The sequence below is a fragment of the Phodopus roborovskii genome, unplaced genomic scaffold (genome assembly GCF_943737965.1).
Source record: "Phodopus roborovskii unplaced genomic scaffold, PHOROB, whole genome shotgun sequence".
NCBI lineage: Eukaryota > Metazoa > Chordata > Mammalia > Rodentia > Cricetidae > Phodopus > Phodopus roborovskii.
In genome coordinates, this window is record NW_026126447.1 from 36,520,664 (window position 1) to 36,543,663 (window position 23,000).

A 23,000-nucleotide genomic window follows, 5' to 3' on the forward strand; every position below is an offset into this window, starting at 1 on the left:
AGGGTAGAATGGAAGTCTGGGTATGACATGTGCCTATAATCCCAGCACTTGGGGAATGGAGGTAGGAAGACAGAGGGTTTAAGGAAGCATTGACTACCTAGTGAGGATGAAAATGCTGCCAAAAAAAAATTGAGTGGATAAATACATCATATCCTATCCACACAATAGAAGAGAAAATTTAGTCATAGTAAACTAACTCGCTGCAACAACCTGAAAGAATCTCATAATGCTGAATACAAGTGTATGGCACCAAGGAGTACAAACTGCATTGCTGCATTAGTACAAAGGTCAAAAGTAGACAGAGGGAAACCCCCAGAATCAGCTGACCCCAGCTAGTGAGAGATCACTGACTCAGGTCTGACAAATGGGGAACCTGCATAAGACAGAGCTAGACTCCCTTAACATAGGTGACAATGGTGAGGCTGGGACAGTATATGAGGCCACTGGCAGTGGGTCCAAGATCTAACACTAATGCACAAACTGTTTAGTGGAGCCCAGTCTATATGGATACCTTGTTCAGCCTAGGCACAGGGTGTAGGGGTGGAGAGGTGCCTTGGTTCTGCCTCAGTGAGATGATGGAGCAGACTTAGTAGACTCCCTATGGGAGGCCTTACCCTCTCCGTGCAGCAGATGGGAAGAGCAGGGAGTGGAGGGAGTGGGAGGGAAGGAGGGACGGGGAACTGGGATTGAAATGTAAAAAATAAATTAATAATAAAAAAATAGACAATGTACCAACAGACTGGGGGTCAGGGCAGTGGTGGGGAGGAGTGTGGAGCAGAGAGTCTCCCCCCACCCCCAAGAGGCGCTCTTTGACACTGGAGCTGCTTATTTTGATCTCTGTGTGTGAAGATGTTCAGTATGAGACAATCCTTGGACTGTAGTTTTGTGATGTGTTCCCCTGTGTATTGTATTGTCATTAAATCTTAAAACAGGACCAGGGATGCAGTTCTGTCGTGAGTGCTTGCCTTGCATGTACAAGACTTGAGGATTTTTATTCACAGCCACTGCAGAAGAAAGAAAACTACAGAAGCAAACAAACAAGTAAAAAAATCATTAAATTAAAAAATATATAAAGGCCTTAAAGGAGTAGGTAACTATTAAACACAAGCATAACACATATGCCTTCTAAAATGAGAAAATTTGCAGTCATGGACAGAAGAAGCCTTAATTAGGAAAGAGATTTTAAAAAGCAGAGAAAAAATTTTAAAATATGCTAAATAAAAATAGATACAAACATTTCAACGTCAGTAAGTTCTGTGCATGTTAAGCTTACTAGTTAGAGGATGCATTCTCAAAACTCAAAGTACTTGAGTGCTCTTTTGCACACCTGTGATGCTCGAGGGATGAGGACTTATCAGTAAAAGAAACAGCAAAAAGAAAAAAAAAATATTCCCTCCTCTTCATGCACAGAGGACCGAAGACCCCATCTTTCATTTTGCACAAAAATCGATGAAAATGGATCAAAAGTACAATAACTAAAACCCCAAAGTCACGAGGAGGAAGCACGGGGAGAACCTTTAAAATGTAGGTATAAGCAACAGCTTACATAAAGCAGCGGCAAGAATTGACAAATGGGCCAAGCAAATGCAAACTCTTCTGACTGCAAATAGCAGAACACACAGGCAAATGAGGAGAAATCTTTGCCTGCCATAGCCAACTACTAATATCAAGAATGTACAAAGTTCAAAATTAAACACTGAAAATCAAATAAGCCAATCAATAAGTAGGCACATGAATACAACAGACATTTCTCCAAAAAAGTGCAAAAAAATTACATGGAAAAAATAGTGTATGCTGGAGAGGATGCTGGAGAAAGGGGGACGTTACTCCATTGCTGGTGGGAGTACAAACTTGTACAGCCACTTTGGAAATCAGTACAGCGTTTCAAACTCCAGGAATCCAGTTTCAGAGAGGGAGGAGTGGAAAACAAAGGGGTCAAGACCACGCTGGGAAACCCACAGAAACAGCTGACCTGAGCAAGTGGGAACCCCTGGACCCCAATCTGACACCTGAGGAACCAACATAGGACCAAGCCAGGCCCCTGAATGTGGGTGTCAGCTAGGAGGACTGGGCAGTCTAATGGTTCTCTGGCAGTGAATACACCAGTATGTATCCCTAGTGCTGGAATGAACTTTGGGAGCCCATTTCCCATGTAGGGATACTCCCTCAGCCTAGGTACATGGGGGAGGGCCTAGGCCCTACCCCAAATGACTTGACAGATTTTGATGATCCCTCATGGAAGGCATCATCCTCCCTGGGGAGTGGATGGAGGGTTCCATGGAGAGCATGGGAGGATGGGAGGGAGAGGGAACTGGGATTGATATGTAAAATAAGATTGTTTCTAATTTAAATGAAACTTATTAATTAAAAACAAGAAAGAAATAATTCACTTCTAAACCCATTGCTAAGATGTTTATAGCCTACCCCCACCTAAAAAAATAAAACAAAAAACAAAGCATTCAACATCCTCAGCCATATGTAAATCAAATCTATCCTGAGATTCCATCTTACCCAATCAGAATGTCCATCATGACAAAAGAAAACAAAGTCTAGAGAGAATGTTGAGGGGACCTTTAAACACTGCTGGTGGGACTGTGAATTAGGGAAGGTGCTGTGCAAGCCAATATGACAGTCTTCTCAAAAAAACTAAGTCAGCCCACCCAAGTTTCTCAGAGCACTGCTCAAAAGGGCCAAGTTATAGAGTCACCCTCGGCAGAAGAATAGCTAAAGAAAATGGGACACACACGTGTGGGAGTTCACGCGTGTGTGTGTACACACACACACACACACACACACACACACACACACACACATTTTATGCTATTAAGAACAATGAGGAGGATGGGGAGGCGGCTCCATTAGTAAATGTCTTTGTATGCATCGGAACTCAAATTTGATCATCACAACCTGTGCTTAAACAAACAGAAACAACAAAAATAGTTATGGTGGTATGCTTTATAATACCAGTACTGGAGAGACAGAGATAGGCAAGGCCCCTGAGACTCACTGGGAGTTAGCACAGTGAGTTCAGGCCAGTGAGAAAGTTTGTCTCAAAGAACAAAGGAGATGGCCTGAGGAACAAAACCTAAGTCAGACTGTTGCCTTTCATACACACATACACATGAACACTTCACAAAATGAAATTATCATTTGCAGGAAGAGTGGATGAAATTGGAGAGAAACTGAGACGGATGGACTCAGAAGGAATTAATCATGTCTTCTCATGTGAAACAACTCAAGCAAGGAAGACAAAAGGGTCCATGTGGAGGGAGGGGTAGGAAGACAAGATTATAGATGTGGTGATAAGATCAAGTACATAAACTGAATGTAAGAGAATGCCACAATGCAGTGCATTCTTCTGTACAATTAATATATAGTAATAAAGAATCCCAGGAGACACACCTCTTGACATGTCTCGTGAGGGAATTTCCTGAGGGATTTAGCTAGGAAGGCTAGACCCACATTGCATGTGTACCTCACCATCCCATGTTCTAGGGTTCTAGACTAAATAAAAAACAGGAAAGAGAAAGCAAGTTAAGTAACAGCATATCTCTCTCTCTCTCTCTCTCTCTCTTTCTCTGCTTCCTACCTGCCTGTGGATGCAACCATCCACCTCAAGTGCCAACTGCTGTGACCTCCCTGCCATTGTGGACTATGAGCCAAATTAAACTCATCCTTCCTAGAATTGCTTCTGTCAGATGTCTTGGTGTAGCAATAGAAATAGCAGAGGCATGTGTGTAGCTGGTGCAAAAATATTCTAGGGAGAAAGGAAAAGGGAACAAATACTTCCAGGTCTGTTGAAGATACACATTTGTGAATTGCGTTTCTAAGATGATTCCATAATGCTTTTAATGAGTCAATAAGATTAAGAAAATGGTGGTGGGGGGTGGTTTGCTGGAAAGATGGCTCAATGGTTAGGAGTTTTTGGTCTTTCAGAGGATCTGCTTTGGTTCCCAGCACCCACAAAGTGGTTCACTGCCATCCATAACTCCAGGTCAGGGGATGCAGGTCAGGGGATGCAGGTCAGGGGATGCAACACCTTCTTCTGGCCTCCACAGGTGCCAGGTCCACATGTGATACACACACACATATGCAGGCAAAATATTCAGAACCTACAAAGTAGAATAAATACATTTTAAAAAAGAGGTGTCCAACTATGCGCTTAGCATCTCTATTTTTTGCGGAAACTAGTCTGCTAACTTCTCTAGAAAACGTAATCCACCTTCCTCTGGGAACTGGCCCTCTTTGAAATAGTCTGAGCATCACACACTTCTTGCAGTAGGATAAAATCTTCTCATTTGGTTCGTTTAATTGATAGATACAAGTCACTTTGCTCGTTGCATGTTTTTAGATACACTTCTTATGATAAGTAGCTCATGTCTGAAATGAAAATAGCTCTTAATCACCCACAGCCTCAATATGAAGCTGCACCACCTGATAAAGAGGTGAGTTTAATGGTTATGACAAGTTTACAGCTGAGAACTATCTGCATTTATCAGATTGTGCAAATAATCCCTATGAACTTTCAGACTGTGGTGTTATTATCATCTTGTTAATTTTATTATGTATAGTGTTCTGCCTGCATTTACACCTACATGCCAGAAGAGGGCACCAGATCTCATTATAGGTAGTTACTGCAAATTGAACTCAGGACCTTTCGAAAAGCAGACAGTGCTCTTAACCACTGAGCCATCTCTTCAGCCCTATTCTAGTTAATTTTATGATTAATAATACACATGGATATGTGTTGAATTAAACTACAAAACTTAAAGAGAAAAATCTACCAAAAGACTAGAAAAGGCCATTTAGATGGTGGAAAAAAAATCTCCAGGACTGGCAGACTTTAACCCAGAAAGCCAGAAGTAACAGGAAGAGACATTGGGAAAGAGCTTTGGTTTGCAGGGAAATTTCCACTCCTTATGAATATTCACTCGATCTTTGCACGGTCACATAGAAGGGGCTGTTAATTACCCCAATCTCAGGGAGCTGTAGCAGACTCTACAAGATGAAGTGGCTTCTCTAAGATCATGCAGACCATACAGTTGGTTTCGTTAGCACAGTGACTAAACAACAGGACAGAGGAAAATCTGATTTGGGCTCAGAGTTTTACTCCATAGTCCTTGGCTCTGCTATTTTTAGGGCTGTAGTAGAGCTGAGCATCATGGTCGTGGAGGAGGTAGGTCGTAGTGGGCAGGAAGCAGAGAACAAAAGAGGGATAGTGATAGCCTTTAAACGGTTACCCCCCCCCCACTGACCTATTTCCTCTAAGCAGGCTCCACCTCTTGAAGTTTCCAGAACCTAACAAAATAGTATCTCCACTGAAGACAGAACATTGGACCCGTGAACTTTGGGGGACATCTCCTGCTCAAATTAACACATGCTGAGAAGGCATTCTAGTTTCATCATACTCAGTCTGCTTTTCCTGCTGTTGCTCCCTCGCCACGGATGAGTGCAGATGTGCTCCTAACTGATGGCGTTGTCTCACTGGTTTTCCTATCTCCCTTACAGGTGGGTATGTGGAGGCTTTGGAGGTGACCAAAGAAACCCCAAGCCCAAGTACCATTAGGTCAAACTCCTCTTCAGAGAAGACTTATGATGATGTGGGGTGCTCCAGAGAAGATCTGTAAGTGTACTCTGGTCCCCCAGAAGGAGGGATGAGGGAAGACTATGTGTGAAGGTACACTAGGTTAATGGTCTGTATATCCTTCTTCACAGACCGAGATGGGACTTCTCCAGCTCATTCACCTCAGACAGTGGTAAGTGCTGGTTATGAATTATAAATATCTGATATGCAGGATATTTGATAAGTGATCCTGGTGAAAGGGGTGTCTGAACTCTAAAGAGTCACAGCCCACAGGTTGAAAAGCGCTGACCTAAAGGCTTTGGCTGGCCTGCCCCTCTCTCCAACATCTGTGTGGCTCCTTCTCACACTATATTCAGTTTCCCTTTGAAGATGCTCCCCTGTCAACTCTACCTCTGCATTTGGCAACCAAAAGGTGTTTGCAGGTGCCCATCCCCATTTAAAGTAATACTTGGTGACTAAGCATTCAAATAATGAGATTATGAGGCTATCCTCAAAGCATTACAGAGGACCCTTTTTTTAAAGATAGTTTCCTAATAGCTCATAAAATAGCAGGTTTTCTTATCTTACTTTTTAGATATCTATAGTTTTGCTTACCCTTCCCTTCCTTCCCCCTTTTCTCCTATCTTCTTCCCCATTTCTTGCTTAGACATACATAGTGAGTTCCAGAATAGACTGAGCTGGAGCGTGAGACCGTCTCTCTCCTTGTAATATCACACACACACACACACACACACACACACACACACACACAGAGAGAGAGAGAGAGAGAGACAGAGAGAGAGAGAGAGAGAGAGAGAGAGGCTAATCAAATACTATTCTGGGCTGGTTCCTTAGAATCTAGAAATTTAACATGTAGGAACAACCTCAGAAAACATTAAATCCAATACTCACCTTTTAACAAGAGAACAGAGGTACAGAGGGAAGTTGAAGAACTCTGTATCCCAATTGTGTTTCAGTCAAACTTGAAATTTTTTTTTTTTTTTTTTTATTATTTTTTATTTATTTTTTTTATTTAATTTTATATAACAAAGTCCAATTAAATGAAAACAAACATTTATACACAATATTTGGGAATTTGGGCGTCGTTCTTTCCAAACTACTTCCTGCTGGTAAGGGGCGCTGTCTTGGGGGATTCGAAGAAGATTCAGATATCCTAGCTGTAGTCTGTAGGGCTGTTTTGTCCAGCTGTTTGGAATGTAGGATCAGCTTGTACTCTGTTTCAGGCAGTCTGGTCAAACTTGAAATTTTAACATTTATACATTGAATCCAATACTCTTTCCTGTGGACTCCATTTCCAGGCTATGACCAGCATCCGTCTGTGTATATTAAGCTTATGTGTTAGGCTTGTGCAAAGGGAGGCATTCTTAGCATACATGGGTCTTCCTTTGTTCCCCCAGTGTTTAGCATGCTGTCTCATACAGCTGTCTGCACTAACTGTGGAAAGGATGGAAGGTGTAAGGAATTTATCCATTGAGAAACTAGCTGTCTTTTGGCTGGACAAGATCTTACATGGAATCAGACTCAGAACACACGCCTAATTCTCATTTGTACAAAGCTTTATACATGTTCATGAATTGTTACTATATGCTTATAAAAACATGCACATATTTCAACAAAAACCACTTAACAAAAGAAAGTTGAAAGTACCTGGACATTATTAGATACTCATTAATTTTTTTGTTTCTGGTGTGCTCCTTTATTTCAGAAGAAAATAGTGAAGAAATGTATGAAGATATCTACAAAGCAAAAAATAATGACCAAAAAACAGAGTGAGTTTCTTTCTTGAATTTGGATTGTAAACTAATGGTGTTTCCCATTTACCTAGTAAGCCAGGGTTTAAGACATGGCCCCCATATCCCACCACTGTCCCTGAGAGTAATGATAAGCTATTGTAACAGTACATTGTCGTCGGCAGCTTATTCGTTAGTGTGTACAATCCTACATCATAAAATTATACATTCACTGCTTTCTCCTTTGAGAAAAAAATGCCCATTTTCTAGACTAGAGAACTTTTATGTGTGAAGAAGTAATTGAGATGGGGGAAATAAATAACAATATAATTTGCCTTGATTATATAGTTACTTTTCCAGGATCAAAGCAATAAATATAACTTAGTTTTTGTCTTTGTGAGTTAGTCAGACAGACTCTGGGATTTACTCACTGGTATTGCAAATGATGTTTGTTCAAATGATCAACATTGGTCAAGTTTAATTATCAAGAGCAAAGGAAAGCAAACAGCATGGTCACCAGTGAGGAGTCTGGGGATTAAGGGCACAGTGGTACTGGGCTGGTTATATGGGTGAACTCGCTTTTGACTCCATCTCCCTGAACCAAGGGGATACTCAGAATTTCGTCATCAGCTGGCCCATCCTTTGTCACCACTGCTGTACACTGTCACTGGAGCATATGTTAAAAACCAGTGATGGCCATTCCAGGAGCCGGCAATTTTCTGATGCGTCTCTAGCACCATTTAGAGGGAGTGCTTCCCCAAGTTATTTTCTCCTTGAAAAGGGAGATTTTTGGCTCATAATCTCTACAAACTGTTGGTAGTACATGGATATTTGTACACATTATAATTACTGTTTCCACGATTGCCTCAGATATGCTTTGTACCAGGGTCTCAGTAGACTTCACTCCTGATTGCTGAGGCCTTTCCTTGTGCTTTCTCAAGGGAGTCTTTTGAGTGTGAGGCTGAGGTCTCTGGAGCTTCCAACAGCATCCTATCCCAGTTCTAGGACCATCTCAAACGCCATGTTGCTTTATCTCCTCATTCCTCTTAGAGTAGATGGAAGAGCAGCACTGAGAAAATTGCAGCAGCTCTTCAGGAAAGAAAAGGGCATATTCAGAATGAAGAAAACCAAGTCGAAAGAAAATGTCAGGTAAACAGTCCCTTCAGCCTTTCTTCCTGGGTATCAGCAACACTGTTTTGCAGGCACTCGGGTTGCTGTTTTCCATCCAGTTCTCATCACTAGTGACAAGTGGGTCAGAATCTTCAGCTATAATGGCCCCAGCACATGACACCCCCCTCAAAAAGAAAAACCTAGTGAGAAAAAAATTACCAGTATAAGCAAGCAAGATCCAGAATAGAAAATTCGTAGTCATTCTGGCCCCTCATGTCATTATCACTAAACATTACATTAGTGGTTATATCCTTTATGTTCTCTTGGACACACATACTCCAGTGGTTTCATGTTCTCTTGGCTGCACACACTCTAGTGTTCTCACATGTGTACATGTCCACGTTTGCTTTGTCTTCTCTGAAAGCAGCAATGTATATGTGTCATGTTGGCATGGGTAAACTGTGGATTCCTTCATGGATGCAATGGAAGGAGATGATACAGCCTCTGGGGACAGAACTCTCTGCACAATATTGATACCGATAGGCATGTCTAGATCTGTGCTTTGGGAGGCCATCATCTGCGTTGAGATAGCATGAACTGTTCCCTCTAATGTTCTTCCCAATTAAAAGCCTTGAAATTTTGTGACTTTAAGTCAGTTGTCTGCTGGAGCTAACTCTCCCAAGACCAATGGACAAGAGTGTAGCCACCCAAGTCTGGATCACAGCAGAGAGACTTTGTTACTTGACTTTCTGTCTCCCATAAGGATCCAATCATCTTACTCAGTCAGCATAAGGAAGGGCCTGGCTCATGGCTACTACAAAAATACCTGTAGTACTGAACTTAAATGAAAGACATGAGATAGACTTCCTTTCCCCTTCCCTATCACACATCTCTTTCCATGTGACCTCTTTAGCAGTGAGAGAAGAGAAATCTAGCTGGACTGCATATCCTCTCCCACTTAGCCATTTGCCATCTTACTTTTCCATCAGACTTGTGTTTCTCTCTCAAAGTCTTCCTTTGGCTTAATAAACTCAGATGGACTGCAATGTCTGCAGAGAGTCCCCATGAATTTATCTGCACCCTGTTCCTTCTCATCAATCTCTATGCTTATTCAGTAGCTCTGACTATATCTTAAAAGGCTGCAAGGCAGCCTAAGTGATTTGGTTAGGAAGTGAGTTACAGGCAATCCACAGGGATGAATGAGCTCATTTGGAATGGGGTAGGGCCAATCAGAACAGAACTGTAAGAGTCTCACTTCAGTACCATCTAGACCAGGGCAATTGTCATCAGAATGGTATTTTGGATATATCTGCTAATGAACATGACTTTGTTCCTTGACCTTTTTTTTTTTTTTTTTTTTTTTTTTCTTTTCTTCATTAGCAATGGATTTTCCATGTCACTGCCTGATTTAGGTAAGTAATGTTTACTTGATGTTGCCCATTGATATTGCTATCTTCAGGACTGGTTTGTTAAGGGGCAGGGGAAGAGCATTGGTAATCTTTCCTGCTTTCCCAGTGAAAATTAGACCCATTAGGATGAAAGAAGGTATCTTAAACAATGGTACTTCCTGCTTTGGAGGGATGAGAAACATTTTTCTGGCACTTCATAAGCAGATGCTGCTGTCTTTACAGGAAGCTCTAGGATGCACATCTGTACTTTGTGGTTGAGATTTATACCCAAGACTCTGTGACTATGAAACTTAGGCACTCTGCATTGATCCACATACCTTTGATGTGTTTGATAGCTAGATTAAAACATGATAAATTGAGTATGAACATACTACAGTTCACACACTAACTGAATAAGAATGGGTTTCTGAAACACTGTTTGCTTTTCTATTTAAAGTTTGCTGGAAAAGTTACCACAATGCCTGCCATATAGGGTGCTCTCAATACAAGTCTAGTCCATAGAATTTGTCAATAAATGAGGACTGTGTGGTTTTTGTTCATGGACACTAGCTGGAAAATTACTTTCATTTTATAACTGTGACTCAGTGATTCAAGAATGTATTTTAGTGATATGACAGACTTTGACGATCCCCCATGGAAGGCCTCACCCTTCCTGGGGAGCAGAAAGGGGATGAGAATAGGGGGTTGGTGGGGGGTCAGGGGAGGATGGGAGGGAGAGAGAACTGGGGTTGACATGTAAAACAAGCTTGGTACTAATTTAAATTTAAGAAGGAAAAAAAAGAAACAAAAATATATTTCAGAAATATAAGTAGCCACACTAAATAGTAAAGGTATAGATGTGATAAAATTGCAGTTCTTTAAAATACTGTCATAAAAAATTTCACAGGCAACTTGGAATAGGAATTCATCTTACAAATCAAATTGGTCCAAAATCTGAAACTTTATTACTAACCTAATTGAGAAATTCTATTTGATTTCATGTGACAGGTGTATCACATAGCAGTAGTAAACTACTGTTGAAGTTACCATTAGGATATATGTACTAAGTGTATATAAAACATTAATTTCAAGTTTATATTTGACTCCTATATCTAAGATACATCTCTACATATCTTACTGCCTATATGGAAATACCCTAAAATCCAAAAAGATTTGACGTCTGAAATTATCTATCCCAAAGCATTCAAAATAAGTGATGTTGAAATTATACCCTCACCCAGAGCTTAAATGTATTGACAAAAATTAGTAAAGCTAAGAGTAATTATGAAAAATTGAACATGAATTGTGAATATATCAAACTATCCAAACTTGTTCAAAAGACAAATATCTGAAAATCATGGAATTTTGTACTGCATGGTATTGTGAACATTACAAGCTGGAAATGTCTAATTATCATTATGTACTAACTAACATTCAATGTAATACAATAGTATTGCAAAGGAACAGTTATTTCAAACCAATTCAGTTTTGTATATGTTGGGGGGATCTGCAAAGACATTACCACCACCCCCCCCACTGGATATTAAGAAAAGCCCTCTCAATATGCTAGTGATATAAATTACTTTTCATTTCTGGAAAATGGGGACAATTTCATTACATTTTAATGAAATCAAGTTATGTAAATGCATGTGCAGGTCAGATATTCAGAGAGCTCACTGCTTTTTATTCCTTCCATTGAATTTCTTCCCCAAAGAGACTTATTTTCTTCAGATAAAAGGTTTGAGGATTCATCTGGATAATTAGGTCATTGTGTATAATTTGGAGAGCCAGAGTGTATAAAGCTACCTTATCTTTTTTTTTTTTTTTTTTTTTTTTTTTTTTTTTTTTTTTTTTTTTTCCGGTCCCATCTGTACCCTAGGACTTAGGTCTCAGGACGTTATCATCTATGACGATGTGGACACAAGTGAAAAAGAATCAAAGTAAGTCCATTTACTTCACTGACCATCCCTGCTGGGGCCAGTTACAGCCTGATGCCTTGTTAAATACGCTCAGAGAGCCAGATCCTGAGACTTGACAAACATTTCCAAAGAGAAAACAATGAATGCATCCACAGGCATCCAAGCCAAAGGCATTGGAGCTGCAGGGTGTTTTTGTTTCTTAGCTTTGAGTCTGGAGATGTGAAATTGTCAACACATTTAAAGAGTATAATCTTTTGTGTACACTGCAAAATGCAGGATAGCAAGGGCTGGCTGTTGGATAGAACGGTTTTCAAGATCTAAATCACCATTTGTACCTCAGTTCCCCTCACAGCTTCTTCCTTTCCATCACTGCCAGGCAGCTAGTGATGGAGGCCTTTCTTTTTCATCTACCTGTCCCTGCTTGCTCTGCTTGGACTTATGCTAGGGTCTTGGAAAAGTCACTAAGAGCCCTTTGTTAAACCCAAGAGGCATACTTGGATTCTTAACAGTGTTTTAAAATTTTTGTCATGCCATCCTTAGAGAGGGAAGGTATCTTTTACCCCGTGTTTCCCGGTAACAATTTCATGTTCCCCCTCTTGGATTTCCTTAAGCTTGGGGTGTGAGTTCTAGGTCACACATCCATAAATGTTGTGTATTTGTAGGATACCCTATAACCGTTCTATTCTCCCTTCATACACTCCTTGTTTTTCTGAGGATTGAGGCAAGATTGCATGGATGCTAAGCAAGCACTCCACCCTGCCCTCATCCTTCCTTTTATGTTATTTCACTTCAGGGTTTTGCTGTTGTCCAAGCTGGCCTTGAACTTGGGATCTTCTTGCCTTAGATTCCCAAGTAGCTTGAGTTGCAGGTGTGATTTCCCCCAGTCTTTGCTCCTGTATATTTTTTTTAACTATTCTCTCACCTACACACAAGATTTCAATTATAACCAAAACATCAAAATTTATATTTTAAGGTCAGATATTTTCTGAGTCCCAGTGAACCATGCAAAGCAGGTTTATAATAATGCAGAATACCAGTTTTTCTTATCCAAACTTCTCTTCTAATCTCTACGTTCGTGATTAGAAACACAGACAACCTTACGCTTGCTTTATCCCTGATCTCCTCAGTTCTCCTGCCTGCCCAGCTCTCCTTTCAATGCCTTTCAAACTGTTGTGGCTTCTTACCCACTGCTCAGCCACCCCTCCCGCCTGCCTTCATTGCTCCTTAAATAGATTCGTGCAAAAGTCCCCAAGTGGCCATTTTACTTGCATTTCAGCTCCATTTTTCTAAAGTTTCTAAGCTAAAAAGATAATCATGGCACAAACCCACCATTCACCAGCTTTAAACATTCAGTGGTCACGCATTATCCTCCAAATGAAGTCCACACTGGCCTGGCAAGCCCTCATCCTCGCCGGCACTCCCCCCTCCCCATTCTACACCACTGGGAGTTCCTTGAACTCCAAAACTGTCAAGCCTTCAAGTGTTCAAACATCATTAATTCATTCAACAAACACATACTGGTCATGTGCTCTGTGCCCAGATATTGGCTAGAAAGCAATTCACAGACAAGCTAGAATACCTAGGTTTGGGGCAGGGGGTGTGTTTGTGATTTTTGACCAATACATGAATGAAAAAACCAAATTTATAGTTATGTGTTGCTATCTGGTTGTGTTGGACCAGAAATCTGAAAGTAGATGAAGGTGAGTAGAAAGCACTCTACACAGCCCTTGTGTTTGTTTGTTTTGTTTTTTGTGCTGTTTGTTTAATTTTATTTGGGGTTTTGCCCAAGCTTGCCTTGAACTTCCTGCCTTCACTTTCCAAGCTGCTCAAATTATAGGTATGATGCCCCAGGCTTGGCTTCTTTATAATTTTTAATGTTCTCTCATCCATACCCAAGACTCAATTTTTATCATGATGGATGGAAGTGATATCAAATTTTATATTCAAGGTCAGTTTTTTGTTTTTGTTTTCCTGAATCACAGTAAGTGTCAGGAGGTAGTTGATATTCACCTCTATGACTTTATCTGCTTGGGTTAGGTACCACCTTTTTATAGCCCATTATCCTCAGAGTTGCAAGAATCCATTTTCTTGACTATGTATTCCTGTAGCCTCAGAACTCTGTGATCCTATGCCTGTGGCTTTCAGATCTACATCATGAGGCCTGACTCCAAAATGCAGTGGGTTTAGTTGAACTTGATATAAAACTGCACAAAATAGTCTGGAATCCCAAGGCGGTAGCTTCAATGTCTGTTAGCGTCAGCATCTATCCTGAAGGAGTGAGAAACAATTGTAACAATTGACAGATGGGGGTTGAGGGCACAGAGAGGGATAAGAAACAGGCCATGGGTTGGTAGACCCATAAGTGTGGTGACACACACCTTTAAACCCATCTGGAGGCAGAGGCAGGAGGATCTCTGTGAGCTTGAGGCCAGACTCTGTCTGAGAAAAAAAAAAATGAAGTTTGTTGGAGCATAAGGCATATAAGCAGAAAAGAAGCAGATGTAGCATGACATGAGATTGCAAGAAGGCAAGAAGCATAACAAAGCCAACCACCTCCTCTCAATTAAGCACCAGAGTACGGCCAACCCTGTTCTTTTCACCATACCCACACCCCTCATTCGCACACCCACCACTCACGGCCTCCCCCCAGGGAGAATGCCCTCCCTGCTTTTGATTTTTCTTTTCCTGTCCAAAACAAAACCAGATTTATTGAATTATAGATAACAAAAATACTTTCATTGTGAAGTGATTTCATCTTTTATGTAGAATTATGGACTTGATTTTATCAAATCCACTCACTGTCTTGCTCCTGTGACTCTTTACTGCTCTTTGATTAACATACCAGTGTGCCTCACAGTAATTCATCCATTCTCTTGTTGGGTAGGTCCTTAGTTCACGAGTGATTTGCATTTGTGATCAGCATTTCCACTGATAAAGATTCATGTATCCTGTGTGCACTTGGAAAGGGAAATACAGACCATATAAGGAATACAAATTCACCAGTGCTAGCCTAGCACAGAAGGGTTCGCATTAATTCCCATGTTAGCACATGGAACAGAGATGCCATTTTTGTCAAGGCAGAGCTGTAAACAGTATCACATCATTATAGTAAGTGGCCTTACTAACAAGTGTCAGAGCAGTTACTCACACTCATGTCCTTTTCCTATAGAGTTTGTCCATATTTTTGATTGCTTTTCTGTTCTGTTGCTGGTATTTTTCTTCATCTTGAGTTTTAAAACAATTAGACACTGCTCTTTTCCTATTTTCATGTTAGTTCCTACAGTATCTCCTCCAACCGTTGACTAGCCTTTTCAAGTTTGTTTCTAGTCTTCCAGAGAATAGAATTTCAAGTTCTTAATGTATTTTCAATTATCATTTTTTACTATAGTTTTCTATATCTTCTAAAGAACTTCCTCCTAGCTCATATGACATTCTCTTATACTATCTTCTAAAAGTTACAGCTTTGCCTTCTTCTTGTTTTTCAAGACAGAGTTTCTCTGTGTATCCTTGGTGTCCTGGAACTAGCTTTATAGACCAGGCTTGCCTTGAACTCAGAGGTCTTGAACTTGAATCTCCTGCCTCCCAAGTAGTGGGATTAAGGCGAGTGCCACCACTGGCCTTCAGAAGAGAGGTTTCCTTGACCCAGAATAGAATCCAGGCTTGGTAGTGAGTGTGCCATGCGTCCTAACCATTAGACAACCAGGGAGCATCAAGTATGTTGTGAACTGAATTTTATGTTCACAAAGTGGTAACCAGCTGTTTCTTTTTATATGGATAAACATCCCTTTCATGATTTATTGAATGCTTCCCAGCAACTCAATGCCATTGTCACATCAAGTGTCTCAGTAGCTGAAGGTCTGTTTCCATGCTCTCTAATCTCTTCCATGGTCACTTCTATCCTAACTACAGTGTGAAAGAAGCCACATTTTCTGTCTCCTCTTCCTTTCTGCTGCTCCAAAACCTTTAAAGACTTGGAGCATATTGTTTTAGTAAAGAAAATAAGCTTGGAAGTGGGTGTTTGCCCAGTCTATTCGGTTATTTTGCACTCATGCTGTAGCTCCTTTTAAATAATTGTATGCACAGCTCAAATGAAAGCCTATTCTGTGCCTAGGATTGTGCATAGCTTGTAGCAAATCCATGTGGACAGTGTCAAGAGTCCCACCTCTGTGAGCTAGAACACAGATAGCCGGTGAGCATGCATGCAGCAGTTAGTGATTCCTAGAGTCGTCTCCCAGGCTCCAAAGGCTACAGATGATACAAAGAGACTACCAGCTAGTCCAATGGTTCATCAGAGCCTCCTCAGTTGCAGCTTCAATTCCGGGGAGGGGCTGAATCCTTCCTCTCCTGATGGAGCCTGTGACCAGAATCTGAAGGAAAGTGGTCTTGGTGGCAAAGGCCTATAACCTCAGCCCCTAAGGAGGCTGAAGCAGGCAAGTAGCAAGTTCAAGGCCTACCAGGGCCACATTGTTTGAAATTTGGGATATAGTTGTGTGACACAGTGCTTGCCTCCCTTGCATGTGCAAGCCCTGAGTTCAGTCCCCAATACTACATACTCTGAAGGGAATCATTACATAATGTCTGTGAAAATATAAGGTTTCTCAGCCATATGTCTTTGTGTTTATAGTCTTCCCTGTGCAGTTACTGAAGTATTTAGATATGTCAACACTATAGACATCTGGATGACTGGTACAAGCAGGGAGGTGTCCTCCTATCTATGATGGGCACTCCAGTAACTTAGGGAAGAGATATTTTGAAGTGGTCATATGGTGAGAAAGCCTATGGACTCATGCACACCTACATTCAACAGCACTAACCCCTTTCACTGTGACAAGTTATCTCTCCCATCATCCCTTTTACTTCTCTGGAAAACTTAAGCGTGACCAGAGATTAGCAAGTAATCTGTAGAAAACTGATTGATTTATGTAAACTGATTAGCAGAAAAGCTAATAGATAGGTGGTCAAATGTTCCCCAATTGTTCTATAAGATCTACTTTTCCATGCATACATACATACATGTAAACATCACAAACTGGGATCCACATGAGGAAAAATATTAGGTTTTGTCACCTCATTTAATATTACTTTCCAGATCTATCCATTTCCCCCGCAAATTTCATTTTTATTTAGAGCTAAAATTTCACTGCATACACGTACCACACTTTAGAAGAGGCTATTTTTTATTTCAGATTTTAATTAGTCTTTGCAAGGTATGCCATAACACCCCGTATCTCATCAACAAAGCAAGAACTCCTTTAATTCTCAACGAGCCTTTAATTCTCAACGAGCCTCTAGCTTAATGGTGATATCTCATTTTTTTTTTTTAATTTGTTATTTTACATGTCGATCCCAGTTCCCTCTCCTTCCCTCCCTCCCTTTTACCCTCTCTGCCCCTTCACAGGCACCCTGACCACCCTCCCCTCCCATCCCCCCACCCCAGTTCCACATGTAGGGCAATGCCATCCAGGTGGGGTCATGTAGATCTGTCAGGTCATTTGAAGTAGGGACTAGGACTTCTCTCCTGTCTCTAGGTTAAGGCAGTATCCCTCCATGGAAGATGTGTCCGCAAGGTCCTTTTGTGCACCAGGGATACATCTTGGTTCCACTGTCTGAGGTCCCTTAGACTGCGCTTCTGGCTGAGACCCATATTCAGGGGGGGCTGAGTCAGTCCCATGCTGGATTCCCAGCTATCAGTCTGGGGGCCCATTAGCTCCTCCTTGTTCAGGTCAGCTGTCTCTGTTTCTGCAACCTGGTCTTGTCCTCTCCATCTGCATCTGGGTTCTAGTTCAACTCAGTGTTTAGGTGTGGGTGTTTGCTTCTGTTTACAACAGTTACTAGATGAGGTCTCCATGATGGTGGATAAATTAGTTGTTGATCTCACTATCCGGGAAGGGCATTTATGGTAGCTTTTCCACGGATTCTCAAATTGTTAGTTGGCAGCAGTCTTGTAGGTCTCTAGAGCTTTCTTTAGGTTCAGTTTTCTCTTCAAACCAATAATGGCTCCCTCTTTTATGTTTTCGTTCTCTCTCTCTCTCTCCCTCCTGTCTTCTATTCCTACCCTGACTCAATCTTCCTAGTCGCATGTGTTTTCCTCTCCTCCCCCCCAGAAGAGGATATTTTTAAATATGTGAATGTGTGAGCATGTGTGTGCAGCTGCCCTTGGAGTTCAGAGGTGTTGAATCCCCTGGAGTTCCAGGCATCTGTGAGCTGGGAACTGCGCTTGGGCTCTGTGTAAGACCATCACATGCTCTTGACCCTTTAGCTGCCCCTCCAGCCCCTCAGCTCCTCTGCCACATTTTCATTATCCATCAGTTGGTAGATATGTAGGCTGGCTCCAAATCCTTGGTACTGTGAGAGCTACAGCAATGAAAGTTGATGTGCAAATACTGCTGTAGAAGATAGGAAGTCATTTGGGGATATGCCCTAGACCTGGGTTATTTGGCAATTTTTTTTTAATTTTAGAAAACTTCAGACTTATTTCTACAATAAATTGCACTAATTTGTACTCCCATAAGCATTGATTTTTGGTGGTATTAGCCATTCCTACTGGGGTGAGGTGCATCCTTAGCCATTAGTGAATTGCAAGTTTACTAGTAGGATTTACACTTTAGAGACCAAAAAAAAAAAAAAAAAAAAAAAAGAAAGAAAGAAAGAAAAGGAAAGAAAAAGAAAAAATCTGAAGCTCAGAAAGGAGACAGGTATGGTTGAAAGCTGGCTAATTTGGTTTCTGCTTTCAAATTTGGACAGCTAAGACGGGGTGGGGGTGATCAGCTTCAGCCTGTGGGCTGGTATGTCCTGCTCTTAGTTTCAGTAAATGAAATCACAACAGTGGAGCTAATAGCTGCTATAGAGAATGTGGTCTGTAGAGCTCAGGTGCTCGCTGTACATCTTGCTGTGAGGATGGAAACAATCTCTGGGTGGTATGTTCACTATACAGCCTTACTGTGAGGATGGGAACACCTGGGTGAGTTAAAAGCATTGGTGGTTCTATAAATGTTTACTTGATCAAGACAATTTTCTCCTCAGAGATGAAGATAAACTAAAAACTTGGAAGCCTAAGTTTTTGACATCAAAGGGGAAAAGAGGGAAAAAAAGCATTAATGGATCCAAAAGGTAAGGCCACGAGTGCTCATGACTTCGCTGCTGCAGTCCCCACCGCTTACCAGCTGTCAACCTTGGGAAAATGCTTAGACTTGACTTTCAGGTTCCTTGTTTGCAACTGAGAATAGCAACACTTGCCTCACAGCACAGCTGAGAAGATGAAAAGACAAAGATACTAACACACAGTTCGTTACATTCATTTCCATCCTCCTCCCTCCTCTCCACTGATGAGGTAGCCCTTAGCAAACGGAGGCCTTCCAGACTACTTGTCTTTTAGGCCATAGAAGCATTCCTCTGAAAGGGCAGAGCTTAAGTAGAATACCAATTAGGACTGACTGATGTTGCTAAAATGTAAGTTTAGCTTGGACTGCACTGGCTGCTGGGGAGGGCTTGTGCTTACTTTCCTCTTTCAGTTGCTGTGCATGAGGTAGGGTGGGAGGCTTTGACAAACCTTTTGGGGAAATCCTTAGCAAACAGTGAGTGGTTTGCCTGTACCAGGGAAACCAATGGTTTTCCTAGGGTATCTCAGAAGGCCGACATTTGTCCACAACAAATTGAAACAACTCACAACGGCAAAGGCAAACCCTCCCTTAAGTTTATTTTTCCTCAGTTTGGAAAGAGGTATTCTGACTAGAAAGGTTGATTTTATTTTTTACATTAAACATGATACTTGTTTGCACAATACTGCAAAAGATAAATCCAAGAAGTTCAATGTCAGGAAGGTTTCTGAACCTTTGTCCAATTTTTTTTTTTAATCTGTCCTCAATATAAATCCATCTTTTTGTGAAACAAATTTCTAGTACTTCTTTTTAAACTAAAGTTTGGGTGTGTATTCAAATATAAAGGCATGCATGACTCAAACAGAAACTGTGTATGATGCTACGAACTAGCATTTTGCTGTAGATACTTCAGAGACACCGAAGGATGTTAAACAACAAGAGTGGCATGATTAATTTCAGAAAGACATTCCCTCTGGGCATGGAAATATTTTTACCAGTGGTCAGGAATGGATGTTTCCAAATTCTTGGCTTTTTATTCAAGAAAGGAATAAAAACCAACATATTGATTGCAAAGTATTGAGGAAACTTTATTCAAATAGCTATAACAGGTCAGAATCCCCTGGAGTTCCAGGCAACTGTGAGCTGGGAACTGCGCTTGGGCTCTGTGTAAGACCATCACATGCTCTTGACCCTTTAGCTGCCCCTCCAGCCCCTCAGCTCCTCTGCCACATTTTCATTATCCATCAGTTGGTAGATATGTAGGCTGGCTCCAAATCCTTGTTACTGTGAGAGCTTACAGCACTATAAGAGAGCAGCAGATCTCAGAGGCCCTAGGTTATTGTTTGGAGGCTGCTGTTTATGGGATCCAAGAGAGCAGGAGCCAGTTATTCACGGGTGTAGTTTTAGAGTGGTTCTCTTAGATTGTCTCCTGTACATGTCCCATCCCATAACGCACCTGATTTTAATCATGTGTGTGCCCAATTATGGGTAAGTAGGGGATTCATCCCTAAAGGTTCACTTGAGAACATGATTTTCTTTATTACATCTATAACTGAAGACAATCTAAGTTGATGATCATTCACAGTGGAAGGTATAGGCAGTATGGTGCAGACTTGTTCAGAGATGTGTGAGTCTCAAGCTGCCAAGTGTATTTGCTAAACTATACTTGCCTGGCACAGTAATCTGCAAGAAAGTAGAAGCATGGAACTGTATACCCCAATATAGGTACATTAGTCCATTTCATGTTTCATCCATGTTTGTTGCATCTAGCTGTCCATGAATTCCTTAACTTTTCCTGTTGTGATGAAAATATCCCCCTAATCCAACTTAGTGTTTATTTTGGCTCATAGTTCTTTACATTGAAAGCATATTTTGAAATCTATAGTTAAATGTTGTCAAAACCAGTTACCTTATTGTGGTGTTTTATGCCAAATGTCCTCCATAGTCTCAGGCACTTGCATACCTCGTTCCTGTTGGTGGCACTGTGGGGGTACACTTAGGAGACCGAGGTGTGCTTTGAGAGGTTAAAGACTCATGTCATTGCTAGTTTGTTCCCTGCTGTTATGGACTCTAATCACCCAGGAATCAGAAGCCCAAACAAACACTTCCTCCTATAATATGCCATAGTCATGGTGTTTTCTCAGTGCAACAGAAAAAAGGAGAGTAACTAATACACCTCCTATTCTATAAAACATGTTATTTCTCTTATCCCCCTACTCCTCCTGCATACCAAGTTGATTTTCTTGCAATCAAAAATATTCTTAATGATATAGCTCAGGGGTAGAAGGCTGATTTAGTATACATGGGTTTTATCCTCAGCACAAACACATACGTATGTAACAGAAAAATAATTGGTATTACCTTTTTCAGTAGTTACATAAAATTATCCTGTCTCAGGAGAAACTCAGGTATATCTTCAGACTCACAAATTTAGGACTGTGGTATGCTATACTTAACCTTACCCATGTTATTTCTTGCCAGTTTTTCTCCTAGAAATTTCTTCAGAACTAAGAAGCACAACTTAGAAAAAAATAGAATGGAAAAAGAAGAAAAACTTTTTAGAGAAAGATTTCAGGTATGTTCTCTTCTGAAAGTGAAACTAATACTGTTGGCAATTAGAAACCTGCACTCTAAAGGCTCCATTTGTTTGCCCTGTTTCGGCCCCAATCTTTGACTAAAATAATCTGATACATTCCTATATGGGCATGCCTTTGTATACTGCTCTTCCTTCCGTTAAGGCTTCTAAAATGTTATTTAAGGCTCTATTCAACTCTCCCTCCATCAGCACATTTGTATAATACTGATCATGAAGGATATCCTTTGATCTTTATGTTCCCAATGTAAAACTGGATGTGTTGTGTTTGAGTGACAGTCTAGTGAGGAAACGAGGAATCACAAACTCACATCCTTCATTAAGAATCTATAAAGAGTTTTCCACTGCTCCCAAGTAACTGGTCCTTCCTGATTTCATATTCTGCCAAAGTGAGAACTGAATTCAGGAAACATTTTAAACACTATCCAAGTGGTAGACAGTAGATTAAGAGAGACAAATTCTATGAGTTGAAGGGACAAGAAATGTCATGACAGCAGCTAATCTGTTTTCTCTTCTCACATTCTGTCACTGCTCATAGTTCTGTTTCTAAAAGATCTTGCACCTCTACCTCACATCTCCTTCCTCCAGGCACCGACTTGGTCTGCTCTTCATCTGACATCCCCCTGCTACTTTCTCCATCTGGTGTTTCCACTTATCAAGACCCAGTTGAGGCACCTCATTCCAGAAAGACCTGCTCAAACTTCTGATTGAGGAAATTGCTCTTCTGCTTACCTACATACCAACTCCTGGTACACTTTATCATACTAAACTGAACTTCTAGGAGACATAGATTATCTTCACATCCACGTGCTCAGCAGAGAATACTCCACAAAGATCCCAAACTGAAATGTATCTATTAATAATCCCTTAACCTCGAATACTATCATCTGCCACACCTTAGATCAAAAACAAGAGTATAGTGATCTCTGGTTGAAAAGACCCCTATAATCTATCAAGGCTTTCATTCTTGCATGTCCCAACTGGTACAGAAATCCCATCCTCTGTATGTATGAGTCTGTCCCTAATTACCGGAGGTGGCCTTCTAGTTATCTTTAGGAAAAAATATGCCATTTCAATTCAGGTCAAAGTAAAGAAAAACAAAAATACTGTGTACCTCACTGTTGACAGGACTTGAGGGTACAAAGGTGAAGAACAAGGTAGTTTAACTAAATCCTACAACGGAAATAGAGTTAGTACAGTTGCAGCAGTAAGTTGTCATGCAGTTACAGAGATACAAGAAGTTGTTGGTAGCAGAGTATTTCAAATAGAAAAAAGAGAAAGAGCTCACATGAGTAAAGGCCTGGAGAGATGCGAAGCATGGTATGTTTATGAAGCACCATGGAGCTTCCTGGAGTTTCAGTAAGGACAGAGATAAAGGGACAAGGAATAACAGTAGGCAAAGGACCCCGAATATCAAGCCAAAAAATGTGGACCTCATCTTAAAGGCAACAGAGACTTCAGAACTGTGTAACTAGGAACGTGGCCAACTTAAAACAATGACCTGCAGAGAGGAAGGATGTTAGGGGTTTGTGAGGGTAGCAGGAGGTGCTCTTAGACAGGTGAAGAGACATTATGGGTC

The 23,000-nt window shown here is 41.0% G+C and overlaps 1 protein-coding gene across 1 annotated transcript in view; it reads left to right on the top strand.

Annotated features, from left to right (window-relative positions):
• Nucleotides 1–23,000, top strand: part of Fyb2 (FYN binding protein 2) — a 96,858-nt gene that overhangs the window by 72,432 nt on the left and 1,426 nt on the right. Inside the window, exons 10-17 of the mRNA XM_051188015.1 lie at nt 5,509–5,623; nt 5,716–5,756; nt 7,290–7,353; nt 8,365–8,463; nt 9,805–9,836; nt 11,692–11,752; nt 18,755–18,841; nt 21,310–21,403. Of these exons, the coding sequence (XP_051043972.1) occupies nt 5,509–5,623; nt 5,716–5,756; nt 7,290–7,353; nt 8,365–8,463; nt 9,805–9,836; nt 11,692–11,752; nt 18,755–18,841; nt 21,310–21,403 (593 nt within the window). The remainder of the gene's footprint in view (nt 1–5,508; nt 5,624–5,715; nt 5,757–7,289; nt 7,354–8,364; nt 8,464–9,804; nt 9,837–11,691; nt 11,753–18,754; nt 18,842–21,309; nt 21,404–23,000) is intronic.